The sequence below is a fragment of the Meles meles genome, chromosome 6 (assembly GCF_922984935.1).
Source record: "Meles meles chromosome 6, mMelMel3.1 paternal haplotype, whole genome shotgun sequence".
Taxonomy (NCBI): Eukaryota; Metazoa; Chordata; class Mammalia; order Carnivora; family Mustelidae; genus Meles; species Meles meles.
This window is the reverse complement of record NC_060071.1, coordinates 68,803,575-68,826,640: the sequence shown is the minus strand read 5'-3', so window position 1 is coordinate 68,826,640 and position 23,066 is coordinate 68,803,575. Positions and strand designations below refer to the sequence as shown.

Below are 23,066 nucleotides of genomic sequence, written 5' to 3'. Positions count from 1 at the left end.
TTTCTGCCTCTATTGAGATGACCATACTTTTTTTTTTACAAGACTTTATTTATTTGAGAGAGAGAGCATGCACTCAAGAGAGCACAAGCAGGAGGAGGAGCAGAGGGAGAGGGAGGATGTCCCCCACTAAGCAGGGAGACCGACTCAAGGCTCAATCCCAGGACCCTAGGATCACGACCTAAGCCAAAGGCAGACACTTAACCAAATGAGTCAGCAGGTGCCCCCCCCATGTTTTTTTTTTAATCTTTTATTTCAATTCAATTAAGGTAACATATACTGTATTATTAGTTTCAGAGGTAGAATCTAGTGATTCATTAGTTGCCTATAATACCCAGTGCTCATTACATCAAGTGCCCTCCTTAACGTCCATCACGCAGTTACCCCATCCTCCCACCCACTTCCCCTCCAGCAATCCTCAGTTCATTTCCTAAAGTTAAGAGTCCTTATGGTTTATCCCCTATTTTCATCTTATTTCATTTTTCCTTCCCTTACCCTACATTTATCTGTTTTGTTTCTTAAATTCCACATATGAGTGAAATCATATGGTATTTGTCTTACTCAGATTGACTTATTTCGCTTAGCATAATATCCTCTAGTTTCAACCTTGTCATTGCAAATAGCAAGATTTCATTATTTTTGATGGTTGAGTAATATTCCTGTGTGTATGTGTGCGCATGTGTGTACACATAACACATCTTCTTTATCCATGCATTTGTTGATGGATGTCTGGGCTCATTCCATAGTTTGGCTCTTGTGGACACTGTTGCTATAAATATTGGGGTACGTGTGTCCTTTCAAATCACTATGTTTGTGTCCTTTGGGTAAATACCAACAGTGGAATTGCTGGGTCATAGGGTAGTTCTATTTTTAACTTTTTTGGAACCCCCATACTGTTTTCCAGAGTAGCTGTACCAGTTTGCATTCTCACCAACAGTGTAAGAGGGCTGGTTCCCCTTTCTCCACATCCTCACCACCATCTGTTGCTTCTTGACTTGTTAATTTTAGCCATTTTAACTCGTGTAAGGTGGTATCTCATTGTGGTTTTGATTTTAATTTTCCTGATGTCAAGTGCTGTTAAGCATTTTTTCATGTGTCTGTTAGTCATTTGTGTGTCTTCTCTGAAGAAGTAACTGTTCATGTCTTCTGCCCATTTCATGACTGGATTTTCCGTTCTTTGAGTGTTGAGTTTGACAAGTTCTTTATTGATTTTGAATACTAATCCTTTATCTGATAAAACATTTGCAAATATCTTCTCCCCTTCCATAGGTTGCCTTTAGTTTTGTTGATTGTTTACTTTGTTGTGAAAAAGGTCTTTATCCTGGTGAAGTCCCAATAGTTCATTTTTGCTCTTGTTTCCCTTGCCTTTGGAGATGTGTCTAGCAAGAAGTTGCTGTGGCTGAGGTCAAAGAGGTTGCTGCCTGCCTTTTCCTCTCAGATTTGTATGGATACTTATCTCACATTTAGGTCTCTCATCCCTACTGAGTTTATTCTTGTGTGTGGTATAAGAAAGTGGTCCGGTTTCATTCTTCTGCTTATGGCTGTCCAATTTCCCCAGCACCATTTGTTGAAGAGACTGTCTTCTTTCCCATTGGCTATTCTTTTTTTTTTTTTTTTAAGATTTTATTTATTTATTTATTTATTTGACAGAAAGATCAAGAACACACAAAGAGGCAGAACATCAGAGGGAGAGGGAAAAGCAGGCTCCCCACCAAGCAGGGAGCCCAATGTGGGGCTTGATCCCAGGACCCTGGGATCATGACCTGAGCTGAAGGCAGTCACTTAATGAACTAAGCCATTGGATATTCTCCATTGGATATTCTTAACTGTTTTGTTGAAGACTAGTTGACCACAGAGTTGAGGGTACATTTCTGAGTTCTCTATTCAGTTCCATTGATCTATGTGTCTGTTTTTATGCCAGTCTATACTGTCTTGATGATTACAGTTTGTAATATAGCTTGAAGTCTGGAATTGTGATGCCACCAGTTTTATTTTTCTTTTTCAGCATTCCTATGGCTATTCAGGGTCTTTTCTGGTTCCATACAAATTTTAAGATTGTTTGTTCCAGCTCTGTAAAAAAAAGCTGATGGTATTTTGATAGAGGTTGCATTAAATGTGTAGATTGCTTTGGGGAGCATAGACATTTTAACAATATTTGTTCTTCTAATCTGTGAGCATGGAATGTTTCCTCTGCCCTGTTTGTGAACTTGCTAGTGCTGGTTCTGGGTCTTCCTTCTGTACTTACACCTAGACCTGCATTCTTGCCAATCTTGATTTCTGAGGCCCAGTTAGTCCTTCTGACTTAGTTTTTCTCCAGATTCCCATAGTTTCTACTTACTCCAGATAACGAGAATCTCCTAGACTTACTTGCCTTATCATTCCTGGGCCCTTAACTTGAGTGTCTTGCTTCAAATTCTGTATCTGATGTCACAGTGTGATAATGAGTTTCCTTATACAGAAACATAAAAGGCCAACCCTCAGTAAATGATGGATATAATCATGGTGGCTTAATGGCCTCTGGGGAAGAGTACCAAGATGCATCACTCAGATCCTCTATCAGCTACTGAGACTGCTGATGGGAGAGATCTCAGCTCTCAGGTTCCTATTGCCATAGCTGAAGGTGACTGACCTTCCCAAGGCTGCCTGAATTCAATGAGTGATCTTCACAGGGATAAGAGAGCCTGGACCCTTTGTCCCCACAGGATTCAGAATTCCCTATAGTGCTGGCAGAGGCCTTTTTCAAAACTATATTATAGCTAAACTTCTCCCTCAACCCAGTCTGGCTTTGTTCCCTTTCCTTCCTCACTCACTAACAACTCTCCTGCCCATTTATCCCCATTGAGGAGTCTACTTCCTATAGAACACAACAGGTAAAACTTCTTAAAGCTAGCTTGGGCTGGTCCACTGCATCATCGTGATCAGAACATCATATAATGGGCCTAAATGCCTAAATGCCATAGAACATGTAGGGCCAGAAATGAAACACAGGGCACTAGAAAAAGTTTAGAATTCCAGAATGGAATGGGGATGAATAAAAGAATGGAAAGGAAGGAAAAAGAAAAGCAAGCATATCAGGGTAGCTATATCTATCCTCAAGATGTAAGTCTGGGGATTAGACTTTGAAGGAATATCTGAAAACCACCCTCCATGTTCCACCAACACCGTATTACCTAAAAAAGGAACATCTGAAACTTCTATAAGATTCCTAACCCTCCAGGGGCACCTGGGTGGCTCAGTGGGTTAAAGCCTCTGCCTTCGGCTCAGGTCATGATCCCAGGGTCCTGGGATCGAGCCCCACATTGGGCTCTCTGCTCCGCGGGGAGCCTGCTTCCTCCTCTCTCTCTGCCTGCCTCTCTGCCTAGTTGTGATTTCTCTCTGTCAAATAAATAAAATATTAAAAAAAAAAAAAAAAGATTCCTAACCCTCCAACCACTAAAATGTTTCTATGTATCTTCCAATTTGCTCCCTCAAGCTTTATCTGCCTGAAATTGTGCCTCCTTCATCTCACGGAAGGGGAGGAATACTCAAGAGTTTAGGTGATTTGTCTAGGGCCACCCAGCTGCAGGCCCAAGGCCACCCCATGACAGCCTCCTCTGAAATAGAGGGACTCAAGACACCAGTTGGCACTTACCCATTTTAACTTAGCTTTTTTAGATTAGAGTTGCCCATTTCCTTGGGTTATATACACAACTTGAGTAAAACACTCTGGGATCTCTGGCCTGCATGAAGTCACTGCAAAAATAATTGAAAGCTGGTTAGAGTCAGAGAGGAAAAACTCTGATCCTGTCAGCCACTGCCTTCCACTCTCCACAGGTGTAAATACTACTCCACAAGCCCCTTTAGTGCATGGAGTTAGAGGCCTATTTATTTTCATGGTTTAAAACAAAAAAGCTTTTCTGAAATCTTGCTTTGGGTCTCAGAGCTTCCTGCTATGCCACTGTGTACCTGCAGTTTTGGTATATAAATGTGTGGAGCTTGTTTCCTGAAGTTTCCATGGGGCCCACATTAGCTTTATTTTCCTTGTGTGGATCTAAGCATCACTGAGCAAATTAGAGTCAGTTCCTGGAAGACCATATAATAGAGAGTTGTGACTTAGCTGGCAAGGGACACTTTGCTGTGAGTCTTGCTACTGAATATTTTAAAACAGAAATAGATCAAGGACCTGGAGAAAATCTCCCTCTGCCTTTGCCCTGACTCCTGATTCTTGCTTATTTGGATCTGTGTCCAACATCCCCTTGTTGCCTGCATTTTGTGTTGCTCTGGAAGGTGGTAGACTCCCAGGATTAGTAAACAATGTACGTTTCCCCTGGACCCCATGGTTAGATTTTTTTTTTCATAGGTATGTAAAATAAGCAAGTCTCTAAGAATGTGAATAGGAGAAAAATAGGGGATTTTCTACCCCAACTACCTCTTGGAAGACTCAGGACAGCCCCCACTCCCATGCATCACATGGGCTGGGTGGCCATGCTCTCCCTTTAAGCCTGATTCAGGAGAAATTTTTATAAAGCTATTTTGAAACCTGAGAAGTTCTCTTAGAACAAAGCAATATTTAATTATCTTTTCTTTCTTTTTTGCCCCTTTTATTTTTGGAGGGCTTTGTTTTGTTTTGTTTTGTTTTGAAGTAGGCTTCATGCCCAGAACAAAGCCCAACATGGGACTTGAAATCACAACCCTGAAGACCCTGGGATCAAGACCTGAGCTGAGATCAAGAGTCAGATGCTCAACTGACTGAGCCACCCAGGTGCCCCTTGGTGTTTTCTTTTAATGAGAGTCATAGGAGTCATCCATGCTGGACTTCACGTGGTGGACGAATGCTGTAATGGGTAATAGGACTACTTTGTAGAAGGCAACAAATGAAGAGGCTTAAATATAATTCAGTGATATTTATGACACTGTGGGGCATTCCTCTTTCAAGTATTACTACCACAGAATGGAGTTGTGGGTGATGGTTGGGGGGTAGTCAGTCAAGTGCCATATGAATAGAAAATAACTTCATTTAATTTTCTTTTTAAAAGAACAGAAAAATTTTTTCACTTGGATATCTTATAATTTAGAACAGAACAAAATACTCTTCTATCCGAAAGAATAATTTTAATTAACATTTTAAAGAGAAAGCGGGGGAAAAAATAAATAAAAAATAAAGAGAAAGCGGGGAAGAGATAGTAGTAGAGTGTTGTGTGTGGCAAATCACCTAACAGTCTAAGCAAGTGAAGACAGGACAGTACTTCAGGGTACTGGATAAGGGCCTTAATTGGGAGCTAACCTCTTGCTCCTGGCTCCATAGGCTAGAGCAAAATTAAGGAACATCAGATCAAGATCTGATCCTTCTCACCTTTGCTCTTTATATGTCATTTAAATCTCAGTTATGGCCAAAGACCAAGTTGTGATGTTAGCAGATTTGCTCTAGCTAATACCAATACATTTTGGTGAGAACTATTTCTTTCCCCTGGAGAAGGTCATCTTTTTGCCCAAGTTTGCACTGTTAAGAGGGAAGAGTGAGAGACTATGAAGCAGGAACCAGTTTCATTCTAACCAGTCAGATCAACTGAATCAACTTTTATAATCAAAGCAGTGACCAATGTTTCTTCTAGAGATCATTCCTTTCCTACATATCCACAAAAGTTAGCTTCCATAGGCCAAAACACTCCATCTTTTTCCAGATGCAATTTCCATCAGTAAAAGGTACAGTTCTGAAACATGAAGTGTGTTAAGTGTGTGTGTGTGTGTGTCTGTGTGTGTGTGAATGTGTTGATTTGCTGAGTCTGGTTGGAATGGTTTGAGAAAAGATCCCAGAGTTAAGAAACCTGGGACAAAAAAACAGCAAAATAAGCCTTTAAAAAATATCTTCAGAAGGTAGGAAGGAAAAGTGTGGCTAGACACAGATACATGCCACCCTTTAGAAAAGGACATCTGCTCAGCTATCAAGCCATGGGCAATATGGTCAACAAGACGGCTTCCCATCAACAGCTACTTTGGGGTCTGCCTCAGCTCCAGACAGCTGCTCAGCCAGGTTGCTGCCCTTCCTGGGACAGCCTATATTTAATGACTGAGCAAGGTAGAGGGACAAAGTCCTGCTGTGTCCGTCCACCAGATAGCTCTGATTGACAACACACATTCCCAAACTTCCCGCCAGCTTCCTGGAGACAAGTCGGGTCTTCACTGTAGTACATCTACTTCCCACTGCCACACCCTTCCTTTCACAGGTGTTGACTCCTAACAAACCTTCTGCCTCCCAAACTCCATCTAGATGTCTGCTTCTGGAGAACCCAATCTCTGACAGTGGGTGTCTGTTTCTGAGAAAGCTGGCAGTAAGACTGGGACTTGGAGATGGCTTGCTGGCCCTGGCTGGCACTGAGCTCCCCATCACTGGCAGAAAGTGAAGCACAATCAGCTCCTGGTACCACTGGCAGTTAAACTGTGAAAACGTTTGACAGTGGTTAAGTTGGGATGATACACTGCTAAAAGTATGGTGGATGCATTGGCAAGTGTGTCAGGTGTTTGTGATCTGTAGAGGAAATAGTAGCTCCAGGGACAGGCAGATTTCATGACTATGCCTAATTGCCTTCCATACTCCAGAAACATAACTAACAGCTAAGCGCAAATAAAAGCAAAGCTTGGCTCTCATCTCCTACAGGAGGAGGGCAAAGGATTTAGAAGTCATAGTGGTTCAACTTCAAAGAAACAAACACTCCAACAAGGCCATCATCGTATGCTGAGATCAGGGCCTAGGTTGGGAAAACACAAGATGAACATACCAGATGGAGACTTCTGTGTAGACGCCCTTGAAGATTTTATCTCCCAAGACCCCTCAGAACATTCTCTAGTAAGAACTACCATTTCCCTCAACCTCTCCATGCTGGAAGAGAGAGCAAAGGCAGCACGTGCCCTGCTCTGGTTAGGCTCCACCTCCCCTCCTGGATACCAGGCCTATATGTACAAAACCCAGTTGTCTTTCTGGAGTATGGGACAGCAGCCCTATTCTGCCACCTCTCCTTTCTCTCAAAAGTGTTGATTCCAAACTCCTCATCAATGCTGGCTTCTGGAGAATGCTTCCTACAAAAGGAAGGGTAGCTTAAGGCAGGCCCCAAATCATTTTTAAACATCAGTGTGAAAAACTGAATGTGCAGTACAGGGGAGTATATTTTGACAAGCTATAACTCCGGGAGGACTGGTTCTGGGCAAACTGTGAGGGAGACAGAATTTACCTTTAGAGCATGTCTCCTCACCCTGTCTGCCTCTATCCCCACCCATCTGCCAAGTATTCTCTTCCCAGATATGTAAGGTCTTCTTGTTTTATCTGGATGCCCCCCTCCCATACTGTGGTTCCCTACACACCAGACTCTCTTGCTTTGGTCTCCCTTCATACCAAAATTTATCTCTAATATATAATATACATAGGTATTAACCATGGACAGTATCTTAATGTGTTGCTCCCACTAAATGTTTAATAGCTACTCAATCAGTATTCTTAAATACCTACTAGATGTCATGGAGAATCTGGAAAGGATTTGTTTCCTGTTCAACCGCTTCCTCCTTAGTTCCACCTACCTTCAGCCTTGTCCTTTGTAAATTTATTCAACACATTGTCCCTTGAACAGCCTTTCTAAAACGTAAATTGATTATGTTGTTCGGCCTCTTAGAATGCCTCTAGGACTCCCATGATGCTCAGATTGAATTAACAACAACAATAATAATAGCTATCTTTACCAAGTACTTTGTATATGCCAGACACTGTATTCGACATTCTCGATGGGTTCACTCAGCAGCTTCTTTCCACATCCACCAAACCTTATTGAGGTGGGTAAACTGTTGTTTCCTGGTTCAGGTGCAAGTTCAGGGTACCAGATCCTGCCCTCCGAACCACTACACTACATTGTTGAATCCTTCCTTTGATTTGTAGAGAGCCTATGTAACGTGGTCCCAGCCTTTCTCTTCAGCCTCACCTAGTCTCTCACTTCTCCCTAGCCTGAATTCACTGGGCTCTGCTATGCTTTCCAGACCTTTGCCTGATGTTTTCTAAAACTGCCCCTAATGTACACTATAGCCCTGTCGCTTTCTCCTCACCTAGACTTTATTCGCCCTTCCAGTATCCATTTTGACATCACTTCCCATATGCGCTCCCCTCACCATTCTCCAAACAAGCTGGGGAGGATGGTCCTCCATGTATTTACCCTTATTGTGATACCTGTTTGCTTGTCATCCCCACTGGCCTGCATGTTCCTTACAGGAGGGAACATCTTGCTCACTGATCTGTCCTCAGCACTGGCAGCACCTGACACAGAACGGATGGTCAAAAACAGTACTTGTTTGATGAATGAATGAATGAATGAATGAATCCCAAGGGAATACATGAGATGGGAATTTCTTGGTGGTGGTAGAGGTATGGAGGTGTGCAGTTAATTTTATGTGTCAACTGCACTGGGCTAGGTGGTGCCCACATAGCCAGTAAAACTATTTCTAGATGTGTCTGTGAGGGTGTTTCTGGAAGAGAACAGCATTTGAATCAGTAGATTGAATAAAGAAGGCAACCCTCCCCATTGCCAATGGGCATCATTGGATCTGTTAAGGGCCTGAAAAGAACAAAATGTGGAGGAAGGACAAACATGCTCTCTGCTTGGGTTGGGGCATCTGTCTTCTTCTGCACTTGGATACCAGTGTCTCTGGGTCTTGGATGGAGACTTTCACCCTTCTTCTATTCCCTTCCCACAGTTCTCCAGCTTGTAGACTGCTTATATACTTTCTGGCCTCCAAAATCATATCAGCTTATTCCTAGAATAAATAGAGCTTTCTGTGTGTGTGTGTGTGTATACATATTTATGTACATATACCATATATATAGATATATACACATATATATACACATATATTTAGTATATATATATGTATTTAGTATATACATCCACTAGTAATACTTTCATATATACATATACATATACATATAAAAAATATGAGTTTGTACACTAAGCTCCAAACATCTTGCCCCACAAATTCATCTATGGATTCTTTGGCGATTGGGGCTAAATTTTGGATCCAAGTCAGGTGCAGAGTCTGTTATGCCATTTTGTGTCTGACCACATGTTCTACCCAGGAGGGATGTGGATTGGCATGTTCCATGCCAGAAGAAGCCTGACAATTGCTTGTTGAAAGAAAATTGTTACCAACTCTCTAGATATTTGCAGTCTGACAAATAAACTGTCTTCCTCAAAGAGTTTACACATACATAACTAAACACTGAATACCCAGATGGCCCATCATGAATGAAAAGGTGGTAAATAAGAAAAGCCCAGTGTAATCAATGTTGCTGTCTTCTAAACTACGTGGAGAAAAATCCCAATCAATATTTGGGACAGTCAGTTCTTTTAAAACTGGGGAATGCTGAGAATGAAAGACTATTCCATACACAGAAAATAATTTGAGGAAAGCTTTATTCTAATTTAAAATGTTCACGTTTTTGCAATTCATGAGATTTGCTCTGTAGCAAAAAAGGGAAACTATTGTATATAAAATTTAGCAGCTCTGGACAAAATTGACTAAATGCTGAAAACATTTTTGCAGTGTTTTTTGCCTACAAAACAGTAAAGGAAAATAATAGCTAAAAGGCAGCTAGAAATAAGTAGGCTTTAGTTGGGAAGACATATTTTTGAAAATCCATTTTTTTAATTACAAAGAAATTGCCTCAATTAATTGTTTTTAGGAATAAGGCATAATGAAAATCTAAGAACAAAGCTTTCTGGAAAGTATAGATATTTATTTATATCAGCTCGTTTAAAAGATCTTTAACTTGCTTTAAGTATAGCTTGCTAACTAAATATTTACCTCACTAAGAAATAAGAGCCTATTTTTTTCATCATCTGTTTTTTTTCCTTAGAAAGGGAGAATGTCTCTTTCCTTTCTAAGCTCCAGTAAATCAGAATATTGGTCAAATATTTATCAAGTGCCCATGATTTGACCCATGGTGGTCCACTGGTTAGACCTTTCTTCTGACCCCATTGGCTCTGCTGCTTTCTCATGTATAGAGAGTGGTTTCTGCTGGTTTGAAGAAGGTAAAAGCACATTTCTCCATGGCTATGTCTGTCCTATCCCTGACTTTCTCATGATGCCTAGAGTGTTCTATTCACTTAGGCCTTGTACTCCCCTGCCCACATTGCCCTCCCTCCCCAATCCCAATCTCAACACTCCACATCTCTGTGCTCATCTAACCAGCCCCAAGTGGAAACTTGGGACACAAGGCAGAGAAGCCACCCCTCCCTCTTCTTTCCTTCCTCTGAACACTTAAGCATTTACTCTGTACCAGGCTCCGTTTTCAGTATTAGAGAGAGATAGAAATGTGTAAGCAAATAGGAACCAAGATGATTTCAGAGATGATGAATGCCAAGAAGGGATGGTGGGCTTTACTTTGGATTGGGAGGGTGGTCTAAATGTCACATAAGTGACCACTTTGTGAAGATCTAGGGGCAGAGAACTTGGGGCACAAGGATAAGTAAGTAGTAAGGTGGCAAGATGGAAATAAGAAGCCAGTGTGATGGGATCACAGTGCTTTATGGAGGGAGCTGGAGATGAATTTACAGAGGTAAAGAGGAGGCAGACCACTTATCATTATTTAGTGGATAGCTGCATTCTGCCCTTCTGGGTCCACTCTTCACCCTTTGTCCTGGAGGCAACTTTCCCTCACCTTCTGCCTTCTATTTGTGTCCAGCCAATGAGGAATCGCAGCAGGTGAGAGAAGATAGGGGCCTGCATGTTTAACTGTCAGTATCAGCCCTGTGCAGCCTCTTGGTCTTTATGTAACACTTAACAGGTGGCCTTCCTTTCAGGCCTGGGGTGCTAACTATGCCCTGCTCTTACTAGCTCTGGGGACTCCATATCACCTGTCACTTCATGACAGTCTGCTCACACTTTTAAGGAGAATTCAATAAAGTACCTACAACTTCTTCCTAATCTGAATGTGTCATCTGTTTTCCGTGGAACCCTGACTCATACAGTCATGTCATCCATGGCAAAGCACGTGGCTTTTGTCTTAAGGACAACGGGAAGTTGTTGTTGATTTAAATGTTTTTAATTTGAAATTAGTTTTACTGAAGAATTACTTATGTATGGTAAAAATCACCCCCTTAGGTATATAATTTTGTGAATTATGACCAAGGTCTATGGTCATAGGATCCGCACCACAATCTAGATACAAAACATTTCCAACCATTTGAGGGTTTTAAAAAGTGGGGGGGGAGGGGGGGGTATGTGATTTTTGTTTCTGTTTTTAAAATCTTACTCAAACTTGAAGAAAGGTCATAGGAAGGCAAGAGTAAATGCAGAGAGGCTAGCTAAGAGGCTACTATGGTGGTTTAGGCACTGTGCTGATCAGGGTATAAGAGTGAAGGATCTGTTCTTTAAAAGATTATAGTCTAGCGGGACAAATCAATAAGGAAGGACAACATTATAATTCAGTGTGAGAGCTTGTGTGATATCCTGAAGTATGGGGTGCTAGGGGAATACAAGAGAAGAACATGAGGGATCAAAAATGCACAAATTCTGTCTTCCTGCCACCCCTTTGGTCTAACCAAACCCTTTGGCCTGGGAGTGCCCAGAAGAAGTCTGATTCCATTAGCGCCAATACTTCGGGGCAGAGGGAAGCAGAGTTTTTGAATTCTCAAAATCCCAGCAGTTCAAGGCATGAATGCCACTTATTAAAGTATGAACAAAAAACATAAGAAGATTAATACATCGGCATCAGATAACATCTATCAGTGCCTCCTAACAGTTTCCACATCACAGTCCATATAGCACACTGGGGTGCTCACCTCCAGGCATGGACCAACCAGGCCATCTTGGCACATGGCTTTTACTAGGCCACCTTGAGGACTGAGGAGTGTCAATATTTTGGTTTCCATTTAAGCTGTTAATTGGAAAGAGCTAACACAGTCTCCCTCCCAACTAGAAAGGTGTCACAGAGAGTGAAAGAACCATGGAATTTAGAGTCACGAAATCTGAGGGTTTTTTGTTTGTGTTTTAATTATTTTTTTAATTTTCATTTAAATTCTATTAGCCAACTTACAGGACATCATTAGTTTCAGATGCAGTGTTCAATAATACTGATAAATTACTGAATGAAATCTGGTTTAAGTCACAACATTGTTTGGGTGATCTCTGCTAAGGATGACCTATCTAGGCCTCAGTAAAAGATATCTTCCAATTTTAGAGACTACTGAGCACTTTGTCAAATATCAGTTATTATAACACTGTAAAAACCTCAGTTTTAGGGGGATACAGGAGCCTCAGGATCGATCACAATGCTCTGCTTGATGTGTGGACCTGGGAAAAAGCTAGTTGTCGCCTGATCACCCCAGAAGAACAGCTCAAGGGAGGGCAGTGGAGAAGAGGGAAGACCTTAAGGACTCCTTGTCATTAACTACCTCCTGTAACTGCCCAGCCGCATCACCTCTGTTCACCTGTATCAACATCATCAGCTCTAATCACCTTCTCCACCAAGCTCCTAGAAAGCAGAGGCTAGAAAAAAAAAGTGAGGCAATGTGGGTGGAAGTACCATCTGGGTTGATTTTAGGTTATTAAATAATAGACTTGAAGAGGGTTGAATGTCATCCTTTTATTACAATTCGATCCTTTGTTATGTTTTTCTAAGTTTTACATTACGTTTAGATTTATCTGAAATGGCTTGTTAAAAGTAAACGGTGGCAACTGATGCACTGTTAAACACTACATCTGAAACTAAATGATGTACTATGTCTTGGCTAATTGAATTTAAATTTTAAAAAAAAGTAAACAGTGGCTATCAAATGATTCCACTTTAATAGGCAACTAAAGATCTGTCTGGATACTCAAGAGAGGAATGCCTTCAATCCCGCAAAATAATGTCAGTGGTAAACCCAGGCAGGAGAAAGAGGATGGTCCATTGATATCTAAATCACTGAGATGATGATAATGTTAATAAATATAATAATAAACATAAGACATAATGGTAATGCTAACAACATTAACAGCATCAATGTTGACAGCGTTGTGACAGTGACAACTATAACGGTGTAAATGGTATCATGGTCCAAATAATTAAAAAGCATGAAATCTAAGGTCTCATTATTATAAAGTTAATGAAATGATCAGGGTGAGCCTGCTGTTAAGGTTTGGAATCAATTACTAGTTACGATTATCTGAATTTTCCAGGTTCCATTGCACATACTGTGTACTAGGCATTGTGCTAAGCAGTTTATATGAATTATCTTGCTTAATTCTGATGAACAACTGTAAGAGCTAGGTAGATACTATTGATCTTGCCAAATAACCAGTAAGAAAACTAAAGCCCAAAGATTCAGTATGCTTTCTTAACCAGGCTGAGGTCAGGGAAGAGGATCAATGGCATATCAGAAGACTTGCAATTTGGGGAGGCTACTTTGCCAAGCCTTGGGCCGCCTTATAGAGCTATTTAGCCAATGCAATTGGCAATTTATTGTTTCAAGGTCTTTTATGATGTTTCTGATATAATTCCTAGAAATATCTGAAATAGACCAGAGCATGACATCAATTCAGTTTACTTCAAGGTCAGCCTATATACTAGGTTGATGGCTTTCAAATTTTACCATGCATCATAATCATCTGGAGAAACCATTAGATCACACAGGTCTATCCCCCCTACCTGACCTTAGGTCAGAATCTCTGGGAGTGGGGCCTGGAGAGCTGCATTTAGACAACATCCCCAAGGAATTCTGATATATATGTGTTCGGGACTACTGCAGTAAGGAAAACATCTCTTTTTATATTTTCTCATCTCATGTTATGCTCATATATGTTGTCAAAACTTTCTTAGAGTCAAGAATCCAATGTATATAGTGAAAAAGAATTATTTCAGGATATATATCACATTTGTTGCTTCTTTAACTTTTAAAAATCATCTTTACAAAAACTTTTCCAGTTATTGTATACAATGTGGTGAGTTTTGGCAAATGTACATAATTGTGTAACCACCACCACAATGGGCAATATGTAGTATTTCCATTATCCCCAAAGTTATTTTGTGTCTCTTTGCAGTTAATCCCTTCTTTGGCCCCTGGCAACCATTGACGGGCTTTCTGTCAGTATAGGTTTGCCTTTTCTAAAAATTTCATATAAATAGATTATACCAATTATAAAGTAGAATAATACATTAGATATCTTTTCTATTCCGTTGGGTCTTAATAAGAATACAGATTTTTTCAAAAAATCACTGAGACCCCAAGGGAGCTAGTTTTACCTGGAAGGATGAGTATAAGTGCACCCCTAGTCCATGCTGAGATCATCATGGAGGCTATTACACAGTGAGGAACAGGAGAACAAGGGTTGAAGAAGTATTGTTTCTATCTTCACATTCTCCAGTTATAATTCCTGGGCTGAAAAAAGCAAGAGATGAGCAAGTTGAAGAGAGATCAGAAAGAGCAGTCAGATTTGCACCTGCTTCCTACACCCAACTAAGCAAAATAAATAAGTACAAATCACCAGACGAAAGCTATACTTCAAATACTCATGGATCTCCTGGCTGGTGGTTTGCATACCCAGAGAAGGGGAGAAGGGGCAGATTATTTCAAAATCTGAGCATAGATATATGGAAATACCAGAAAGAGAAAATAAAGGCAAAAGGCAAAAGAAAAATGAAGAACACACATAAAAGGAGAAAGTATGGTGGTGAAGTCAGAAAGAGGATATAATAAAACCACTACAAAAATGTAAAACATTAAAAGCAGCAAAAAGGAAAAGAGAGACATCTGAAATGTAGTGATATGGACTCTTTGAAGCTAGGCAATAAAATGGAAAAAAAGGAACAAAAGAAGAGGCTAAAGAGAAGATCAGAGGCGTGGAAGATGAAAGCAGATGGCTAATACACACATAATTAATAGTTCTCAAGAAGGGAATGGAACAGATGGACCCCAAATTTTTTTCAAAAATATGATAAAAGTTGGCAGAGAAACAAGCAAGCCCTAAATCTGTAGTAGCAAAGATCACACTGTGGCCCAAGAAAATTTACAGGAAAACACGATCCTCACCAAAGAAGTCACTTACAAGAGAATACGGGGCATAAGGTTGGCACACATGTTGTCAACAGGGATGACATCATCCCCAAGGGGACAAAAATTGGTTCTTGTAGGGTAAGGGGGACTGAGAAAAATCTTAGATATTATAATAGTTTGTGGCCCTCCAGAGGCCATATGGTATTAAAGGCTCTTCAGGAGAAAAAGCAATAATGAAATTAGAACATATGATGATATATCTATATCTATATCTATATCTATATATCTTCTAATTAAATATTTTATATATATATCTGTGTGTGTATAATGTATATGTAAATATAATAATAGTGAGACTAGAAGCATTGGATTAGTATAACATATCTATAAAATCCTCCACGTCAAAGCAATGTTTAGAGAGGTCTGGAGAGAAATATGCATGCCCCCAATAATTTCAAACCAACCAATTATCAATCATGAATATAGTCATTAGCCATGTGTTTGCAATTATGCAAAGAGTCAGAATATAACAATCATAGGCTCTAATGAGAAAAACTGAGAGAGAATGAACTCCAGCCCCTCAGAAGAGAAGCTGAAATAACCAGAAATGAGGGAGTTGTGATATTTAAGGACTTGGTGGTGAACACTGAAGCCATTGGTAGTTTATTACATTTACTAGAAGTGTTATAAACTGTAACACTGTGAAAATAAAGGGGATAAAAAGCAAGGTAGTGGTGTAGGGGTGGTATAGGATTTTCCCATATTTCATAGCAAGGAGTCAATAGACCTAACTTGAAAAAATATTAACAATCATAAAGGTAACCACTAGAGGAACTAAGATCCAGATTATAAATCTCTCAAAATATCAATAGTAAGATAGCAACAGAACCAAAATAAAGAAGACATAACCATATAGCAAAAGATGAAAAGCAACAGAAGCATTAGAAAGAGAAAATACAAGATGATAGAATTGAAACATTATATATATAATAAACATTATATATGTATATGAAATAAAATTAATTTTTTAAAGATTCTCAAATTGTATTTAATAAACAAAAACTACCTATATGTCTCAATCATTCAGGAATGTTAAAAGTAAAATGAATGATACGACAAGTGATTCTGGCTTCTCTCTCTCTCTCTCTCTTTTGGCATTAATTTGTCATGTCTGCCAGAAAGACTTCAAGGCAAAAAGCATTAAACAAGACAAAAGAGTAGTTTAACATTATAAAAATGTTCAATCTCAAATGAAGATATAACTACTGTTATATTTTACATTCCAATTATTGTAACATAAGAACACATAAAGCTTAAAACACGGGGAATTTAAGGAGATTGCTCCAAATGGAGAAGGATTTAAATTTATTTCTTTCAGTTGCAAACAAGTCAAATTCTCAAAATGAGTGATGGTATAAAGAATCTGGAATCTAATCCATCAGATTAACATCTTTGTAATTCCAGTGCTGAAAACAAAGAGACTTCTAATACTTCTAAAAACATTTATAAAACTTGACCACACATTAGACACAAAAAGTATTTTAAAACAAATGGTAATGACAGTAATGACCATGCTCTTAGCTTATAATGCAATTAGAGTAGAAATTAATAACTAATAAAACCAACCACATGAAATGTTATAACTCACTCTTTAACAATTCTAGTCATGATTTCTTTATTGCCTCCAAAGTTGCAGAATATCTAGCAAATAATAATAATACTGAAAACTCTACATTAATAAAACCCCATGTCAATAACTAAAGCTATGCACTGTAAAAAAAAAAAAAAGTGAGGTTCTAAATACATTACTAAATATGAATTCAACTCAGTAATTTAAAAAGAATAAAACCTAAGGCAAGCAGAAGGAACAAATTATTTAAGATAAAAAGCAGAAGTTGATATATTATAAAACAAAAGAGAGAAAGTAAACTTAATCAATAAAACCAGAAGGTGATTCTTAGGGGGAAAAGAAATAGAGATAAATCAGCAGTTAGTCTAAACAAAAACTAAGAAGGAGAAAGCACAAACACAGATCATTAACAATGAGTCTAAGGGGGAAAGAAACCTCATATGTATAAGATTTTTAAAAGAATTATGAGTAGTTTGTAAAAGCTCTATAAAAATAATATTGAATTCCTAGATGAAATGGATAGTTTCTAAGTTAAAAAAGTATCAAAACTGAGAGCATTCTTAATTTTTTTCATGAGTATAAATTTGCTTATTCGTCCTTCTCTTCTGGGACCAAAGAACAACTATTCCTCATTTGCCCACCTCCAACAAGAGTAGGTCAAAAAGATGCAAAAATGCATTTTTGTCAAACATTATTTACACTCTTTCAAAGCATAGAAAACAAATAAGAAATAAAGATAAACTAACGATGTATTGTATGGTAACTAACACAACACAATAAAAAAAAGATCAATCTTTCTAATAAATGTCAATGTAAAAATCTCTAATGTAGTATTAGCAAATAGAATCCAATGGAACACAAATATAAATATATCTATGTGTGTGTATGTATATATATACATATACATATATATGTATGTATACATATGTATATATGTGTGTGTATATATATTTCTCCCATGACCAAGTAGAGTTTACTGAGAAATGAAAGGATGGCTTAAGAATAATTAGAGGGCACAACCTTCCATTTGCTACTGATCACTTCGTCCTCAAACCGTACTATAACTGGCCCCTAGCCCTTTAAGTTCATTCCTCCTCCCTCCCTCCCCACCATTCCACCCCAGGGGATCTTTTATATTACAGGGAGAGCCTCCTAATACATGAATCTATATTTTGTTGCTTCCCTACTTGCATAGTTCAACTTGAATAAGTTGAATAAGATTTTTAAAAGAATTATGAGTAGTTTGCAAAAACTCTGTAAAAATAATGTTAAATTCCTAGATGAAATGGACAGTTTCTAAGTTCAAAAAGTATCAAAACTGAGGAGCATTCTTAATTTTCAATTCAATTACTTGAATAATTTTACTTGCACTCCATCAGAGATCTCCACACTTCAGAAAAATAGTTCAATCCCCTGACTGTGGCATGTGAGGCAGGTTCTGCCCACCTGTCTAGCTTTGTTTCTAACTCTCTCTCTGTCTCTGTCTCTGTCTCTCTCTCTCTTGATTCTCCAGCAAAGTACCTGGAGATCCTTGACTCTTCTTACTGTCTCTTGCCTCTGCGCCCCAGTACTGTTTCCTCTGCACAGAAGGCTTTTCTTCCTCCTCTTCTCTTCTTTCTCAGCTTATTCTGGTGTCATCTCCAGGATACCTCCCCACGAGGCTGAGTTGCTTTACTTCTCTGCTCACTACAACACCTTATCCAGACCTCCATGGGACTCACCACACTGCATTAGAACTATTGGCTTGTGCGGCAGTCTCCCACTTTACACCCTAACTTCCTTGAAGACGAAGAGTTTTCTTTTGTCTCTTGCACTGGACATATCCCTGGCACATGGCAGACATTAAATAAATGTTGAAGATCTCCGCCGAGAGTCGCCGCGGGTTCCTGCTTCAACAGTGCTTGGACAGAACCTGGAACTCGTCCCTTCGCCCAGCCGGCCGCTCGGAGCCAGCCCTCCGCCATCTCCTCACAGCGCCTTCGGACCGCTCCAGGGCCCCCGTCGCCGCTCCAGCGCCGCGCAGCCGCTGCCCGCCACCGCCTCTCCTCAGCCACTGCCATGACGACCGTGTCCCCCTCGCAGGTGCGCCAGAACTACCACCAGGACTCGGAGGCCGTCATCAACCACCAGATCAACCTGGAGCTCTACGCCTCCTACGACTACCTATCCATGTCTTACTACTTTGACCGCGATGATGTGGCTTTGAAGAACTTCGCCAAATATTTTCTCCACCAATCTCATGAGGAGAGGGAACATGCTGAGAAACTGATGAAGCTGCAGAACCAACAAGGTGGCCGAATCTTCCTTCAGGATATCAAGAAACCAGACCGTGATGATTGGGAGAACGGGCTGAATGCAATGGAGTGTGCATTGCACTTGGAAAAGAGTGTGAATCAGTCACTACTGGAACTGCACAAACTGGTCACTGATAAAAATGACCCCCATTTGTGTGACTTCATTGAGGCTCATTACCTGAATGAGCAGGTGAAATCCATCAAAGAATTGGGTGACCGCGTAACCAACCTGCGCAAGATGGGGCCCCCGAATCTGGCATGGCAGAGTATCTCTTTGACAAGCACACCTTGGGAAACAGTGATAGTGAGAGCTAAGCCTTAGGCTGTCTTCCCAGAGCCACCTGGTCCCTGAGGCCGTGCATGCGTGTTGAGGTTACCTTTACCTTTTCTATAAGTTGTACCAAAACATCTACTTAACCTCTTTCATTTGTACCATTCCTTCAAATAAAGTAATTTGGTACCCCCAAAAAATAAATAAATAAAATGTTAGGGTCTGTGATCAAAGGAACAAGACTGACACAAAGCAAAAATCAAGCAAAGCTTTATTTCGTGCCATGCATCAGAAACCAAACTGACCGGTAGGTGCCCGGGCCCCATGCATTAGAAACCAAACTGACGACAGGTGCCCGAGCCTTGCTAGGGGCCACCGCCTCCCTGGCCTGGGGTCCTTCCTGGAGGCTCCCTGCCCCACCTTCAGTGTACCACAGGATGCTCCCGGCGAGGCTGCTCCCTGGACGAGGCCGCAGCCAACGAGGCTCTCAACAATGCCAAGCATCGAAAATCAAATCAACCAGTTGGGGCGACTCTTACAAAGAGGTACCGAAGACCAGGACACCGACCCCAATTACTTCCCTTACCCAATGACTCCCGCTACCCGACGACTCCCACTACCCAACGACTCCCGCTTCCCAATGATGACACTCCGGCAGTGTTGCTCCCTGGCGAGGTGGATGCGCGGCTGGCGAGGCCGGTGCCCGGCGACGCTCATGACGCTCGGGCAGCAGTGCTCCTAGCGAGGCCACTCCCGATGACGAGGTTGCACCGCTGGCTCCTGGGAGGCTAGTCCCCGCGGCGGCACTGCTAGAGTGGTGAGGCCGCTTGCGGCAGCGCTGCTGCTGCTGGTGCTGCTGCTCAGGGCCGCGGGGCCACTCCAGGCGGCGCTGCTGCTGCTGTTGCTGCTGCTGCTGCTGCTGCTGCTGCTGCTGCTGGGGTAGCGGGGCCGCTCGCTGCGGCGCTGCTGCTGCTGCTGCTGGTGCTGCTGCTGCTGCTCCGTCGGCGGGGCCGCTCGCAGAGGCGCTGCTGCTGCTGCTACTGCTGCTGCTCCGGCGGCAGGTCGCTCGCGGTGGCGCTGCTGCTGCTGCTGCTGCTGCTGGTGCTGCTGCTGCTGGTGCTGCTGCTGCTGGTGCTGCTGCTGCTGGTGCTGCTGCTGCTGGTGCTGCTGCTGCTGGTGCTGCTGTTGCTCGGACGGCGGGGCCGCTCGCGGTGCCGCTGCTGTTGCTGCTGCTCGGCGCTGCTACTGCAGCTGCTGCTGCTGCTGTTCCGTCGGCGGGCCGCTCCCCACGGCGCTGCTGCTGCTGCTGCTAGGGGTGGCGGGGCCGCTCACTGCGGCGCGGTAGCGCTGCTGCTGCTGGTGCTGCTGCTGATGGTGCTGCTGCTGGTGCTGCTGCTGCTGGGGCGGCGGGGCTGATGAGGCTGCTCCCAATGGCTCCCCTACCCGCTACTCTGACTCCTCCTGCTATATATATATATAGCTGCAGACTCACAGACTAGCTTTTATAGAGATGGTTGAGCCCCGCCCACACACAGGTGGCCAATGGGATTGCAATACACAGAGAAAACTGCACAGTCATGCTAGGTCAGCCACACACACAAAAAAACTGCTACGTAACACAGAATTGTTACCAATTGAAGTTCAATTTACCCTAGTAGATATATGTGCTCCGCACTGATTGGATGTCTTCACCTGGCCTGACCCGCCCTTGCATCTAGGCTTTGCAAGTAAGTTCCTCTGGGAGGGGTGGGGTCAATCTAAGTTCACTACATAAACACAGAATGACTCCCTCTGGCCAACCAGGCCCTTACATAAAATAAAATAAAAAAATAAATGTTGAAGGACTGAGTAGTTCCCAGTCTGGTAGAAAATCATCTCCAGATAACCAAGTCCCAGGAGGTTGTTCATGAAATCACCCAGAAATGGGATCACTCTCAGGACCCTGTTTAAAACTACAGTATGTCAGCTTCTGACCACAGGCAAATTTTTTCAGGAGTGTCACTGCTTGAGAAATAGATGATTATCTTAGAGGACTGTACATTTTCACATCTTCTTGTCCTTGGGAGGATCAGAAACAGAATTCCATAGTTTGAAGGTGACAGAATGCTGAGGACGAAATCACCCATCTCGAAATTCAACATGGAGCAAGCCCAGATTTAGTTTACCACCACTGCCCAGGCAGCATGCTTGTCTGCAAACGCCCTTGGTTTGCACATGAGGAGCTTTACAAACCCACATATCACATTATTTCATAGCCCAGATTGTATTATTAGTACAGGGAAGAAACCACGGTCCTTCCCCTATCACTCACTAGAAACAGCTCAGCTTACTGAGCTACTTTCTTAGTAAGATGTCATCTGCATTTCTTGGTCCTAGATTCTTAAACGTTTCTACTTCTATCACAGCTCTGGTTGTATTTCTTTTATATAATTTATTTCCCCCTATAATTTTATTTAAAGATGACTTTCAAACTTTTTGGAAGGAAAGCACTAAGATTTTGTGCAACTCTTATTTCACAGATGAAGAACATGAGGCCAGTAGGTTAGTTGTGTTTGCCCACACAGCTAGTTATTAAAAACCAGACCCATAAGAAATATCAAAATCCTACATATGGTGTTCTTCAGGGAGTATAATACTCGTACTTATTTCTGCTTCCAATGGTCTATTCCAGCACAAAAGTCTATGTGCTCATTGTCCAAGTCTCGTGATACAGCATTGGCTACTATATTATTCAATTATCTGGCTTTGGGGGGGGGCGTCATATTTTCTAAAGTATTACTCAAAGACAAGATTTTTAAAACCTAACACTAACCAGACAACACACACACACACACACACACACACACACACACACTCTCTCTCTCTCTCTCTCTCTCTCTCTCTTCCATGAGGTTACCAGACACACAGCTCATGACACCTGGAAACTAGCTAGCAGATTTCTGCTCTAATCAAATCCACTGTCAATAAGTCACAAAACAAATTAAAATGCAGCAGAGAATGAGGGAAGTTAACTTCAGGGTCCACCAGTGTGTTCATTCCAGCACCATCTGTGCATCTGTTACATGATTAGACTCTGTGTTGGGCAGTTTTTAAATAACTGGGCAGCCCTACCATAAAGACCATATGCTTACAAGTGAGTAAGAGTTGGCCATACAAGAGCCATCAACAACTCCGCAGAAGAATCTACTCTGAGAGAAATCTCCTTTAAAAAGTGTTGTTTATTTCTCAAACTGAAGTAAGATTGTAGAAAGACCTCATTAAACTAGAGCTACACTGGGGATACAGCACAAAGACATGGGGCCACAAACCAAGCCACCTTTGCACATGCCTTGGTGGACGTATAAGTTCGTCCTTCAGACCTCACAGAGCCACTCCACTCTGCACTTTCACATAGCTATGGATGAAGTAGAAGAGGGCACTAGAGGAAGTATACTGAATTTCATATACACTATTTCAGTTTTTATTACACACTTGCACATGAGGCCATGCATTTTGTGTGCCAAAAAATATGGTAAAGTGTTCTCTACTCTACTCTTTTCAAAACTCATTACTATGTAATCTCTTGCCAGATCATATCTTTGGAAAGAAGCAGTTATTTTTCCCTCCTATTATATAGAATTATTACACTCTTTTTATTTTTTTTATTATGTTATGTTAGTCACCATACAGTACATCATTAGTTTTTGATGCAGTGTTCCATGATTCATTGTTTGCATATAACACCCAGGGCTCCATGCAATACGTGCCCTCCTTAACACCCATCACTGGGCTAACCTACCTCCCTACCTCCCTCCCCTCTAAAACACTCAGTTGTTTCCCGGAGTCCACAGTCTCTCATGGTTCATCTCCCCATCTGACATCCCCCCTAGTTTTTCCCTTCTTCTCCT

General features: G+C 41.4%; 1 protein-coding gene across 1 annotated transcript; it reads left to right on the top strand.

Annotated features, from left to right (window-relative positions):
* The first annotated feature begins 18,657 nt into the window (after positions 1 to 18,657).
* On the top strand, positions 18,658 to 19,392 carry LOC123944928 (ferritin heavy chain-like). The gene is given in 2 exon segments (XM_046010376.1): positions 18,658 to 19,147; positions 19,150 to 19,392. Coding segments are annotated over 2 exon segments (549 nt in total). The 5' UTR covers positions 18,658 to 18,672; the 3' UTR covers positions 19,224 to 19,392.
* Positions 19,393 to 23,066: the final 3,674 nt, after the last annotated feature.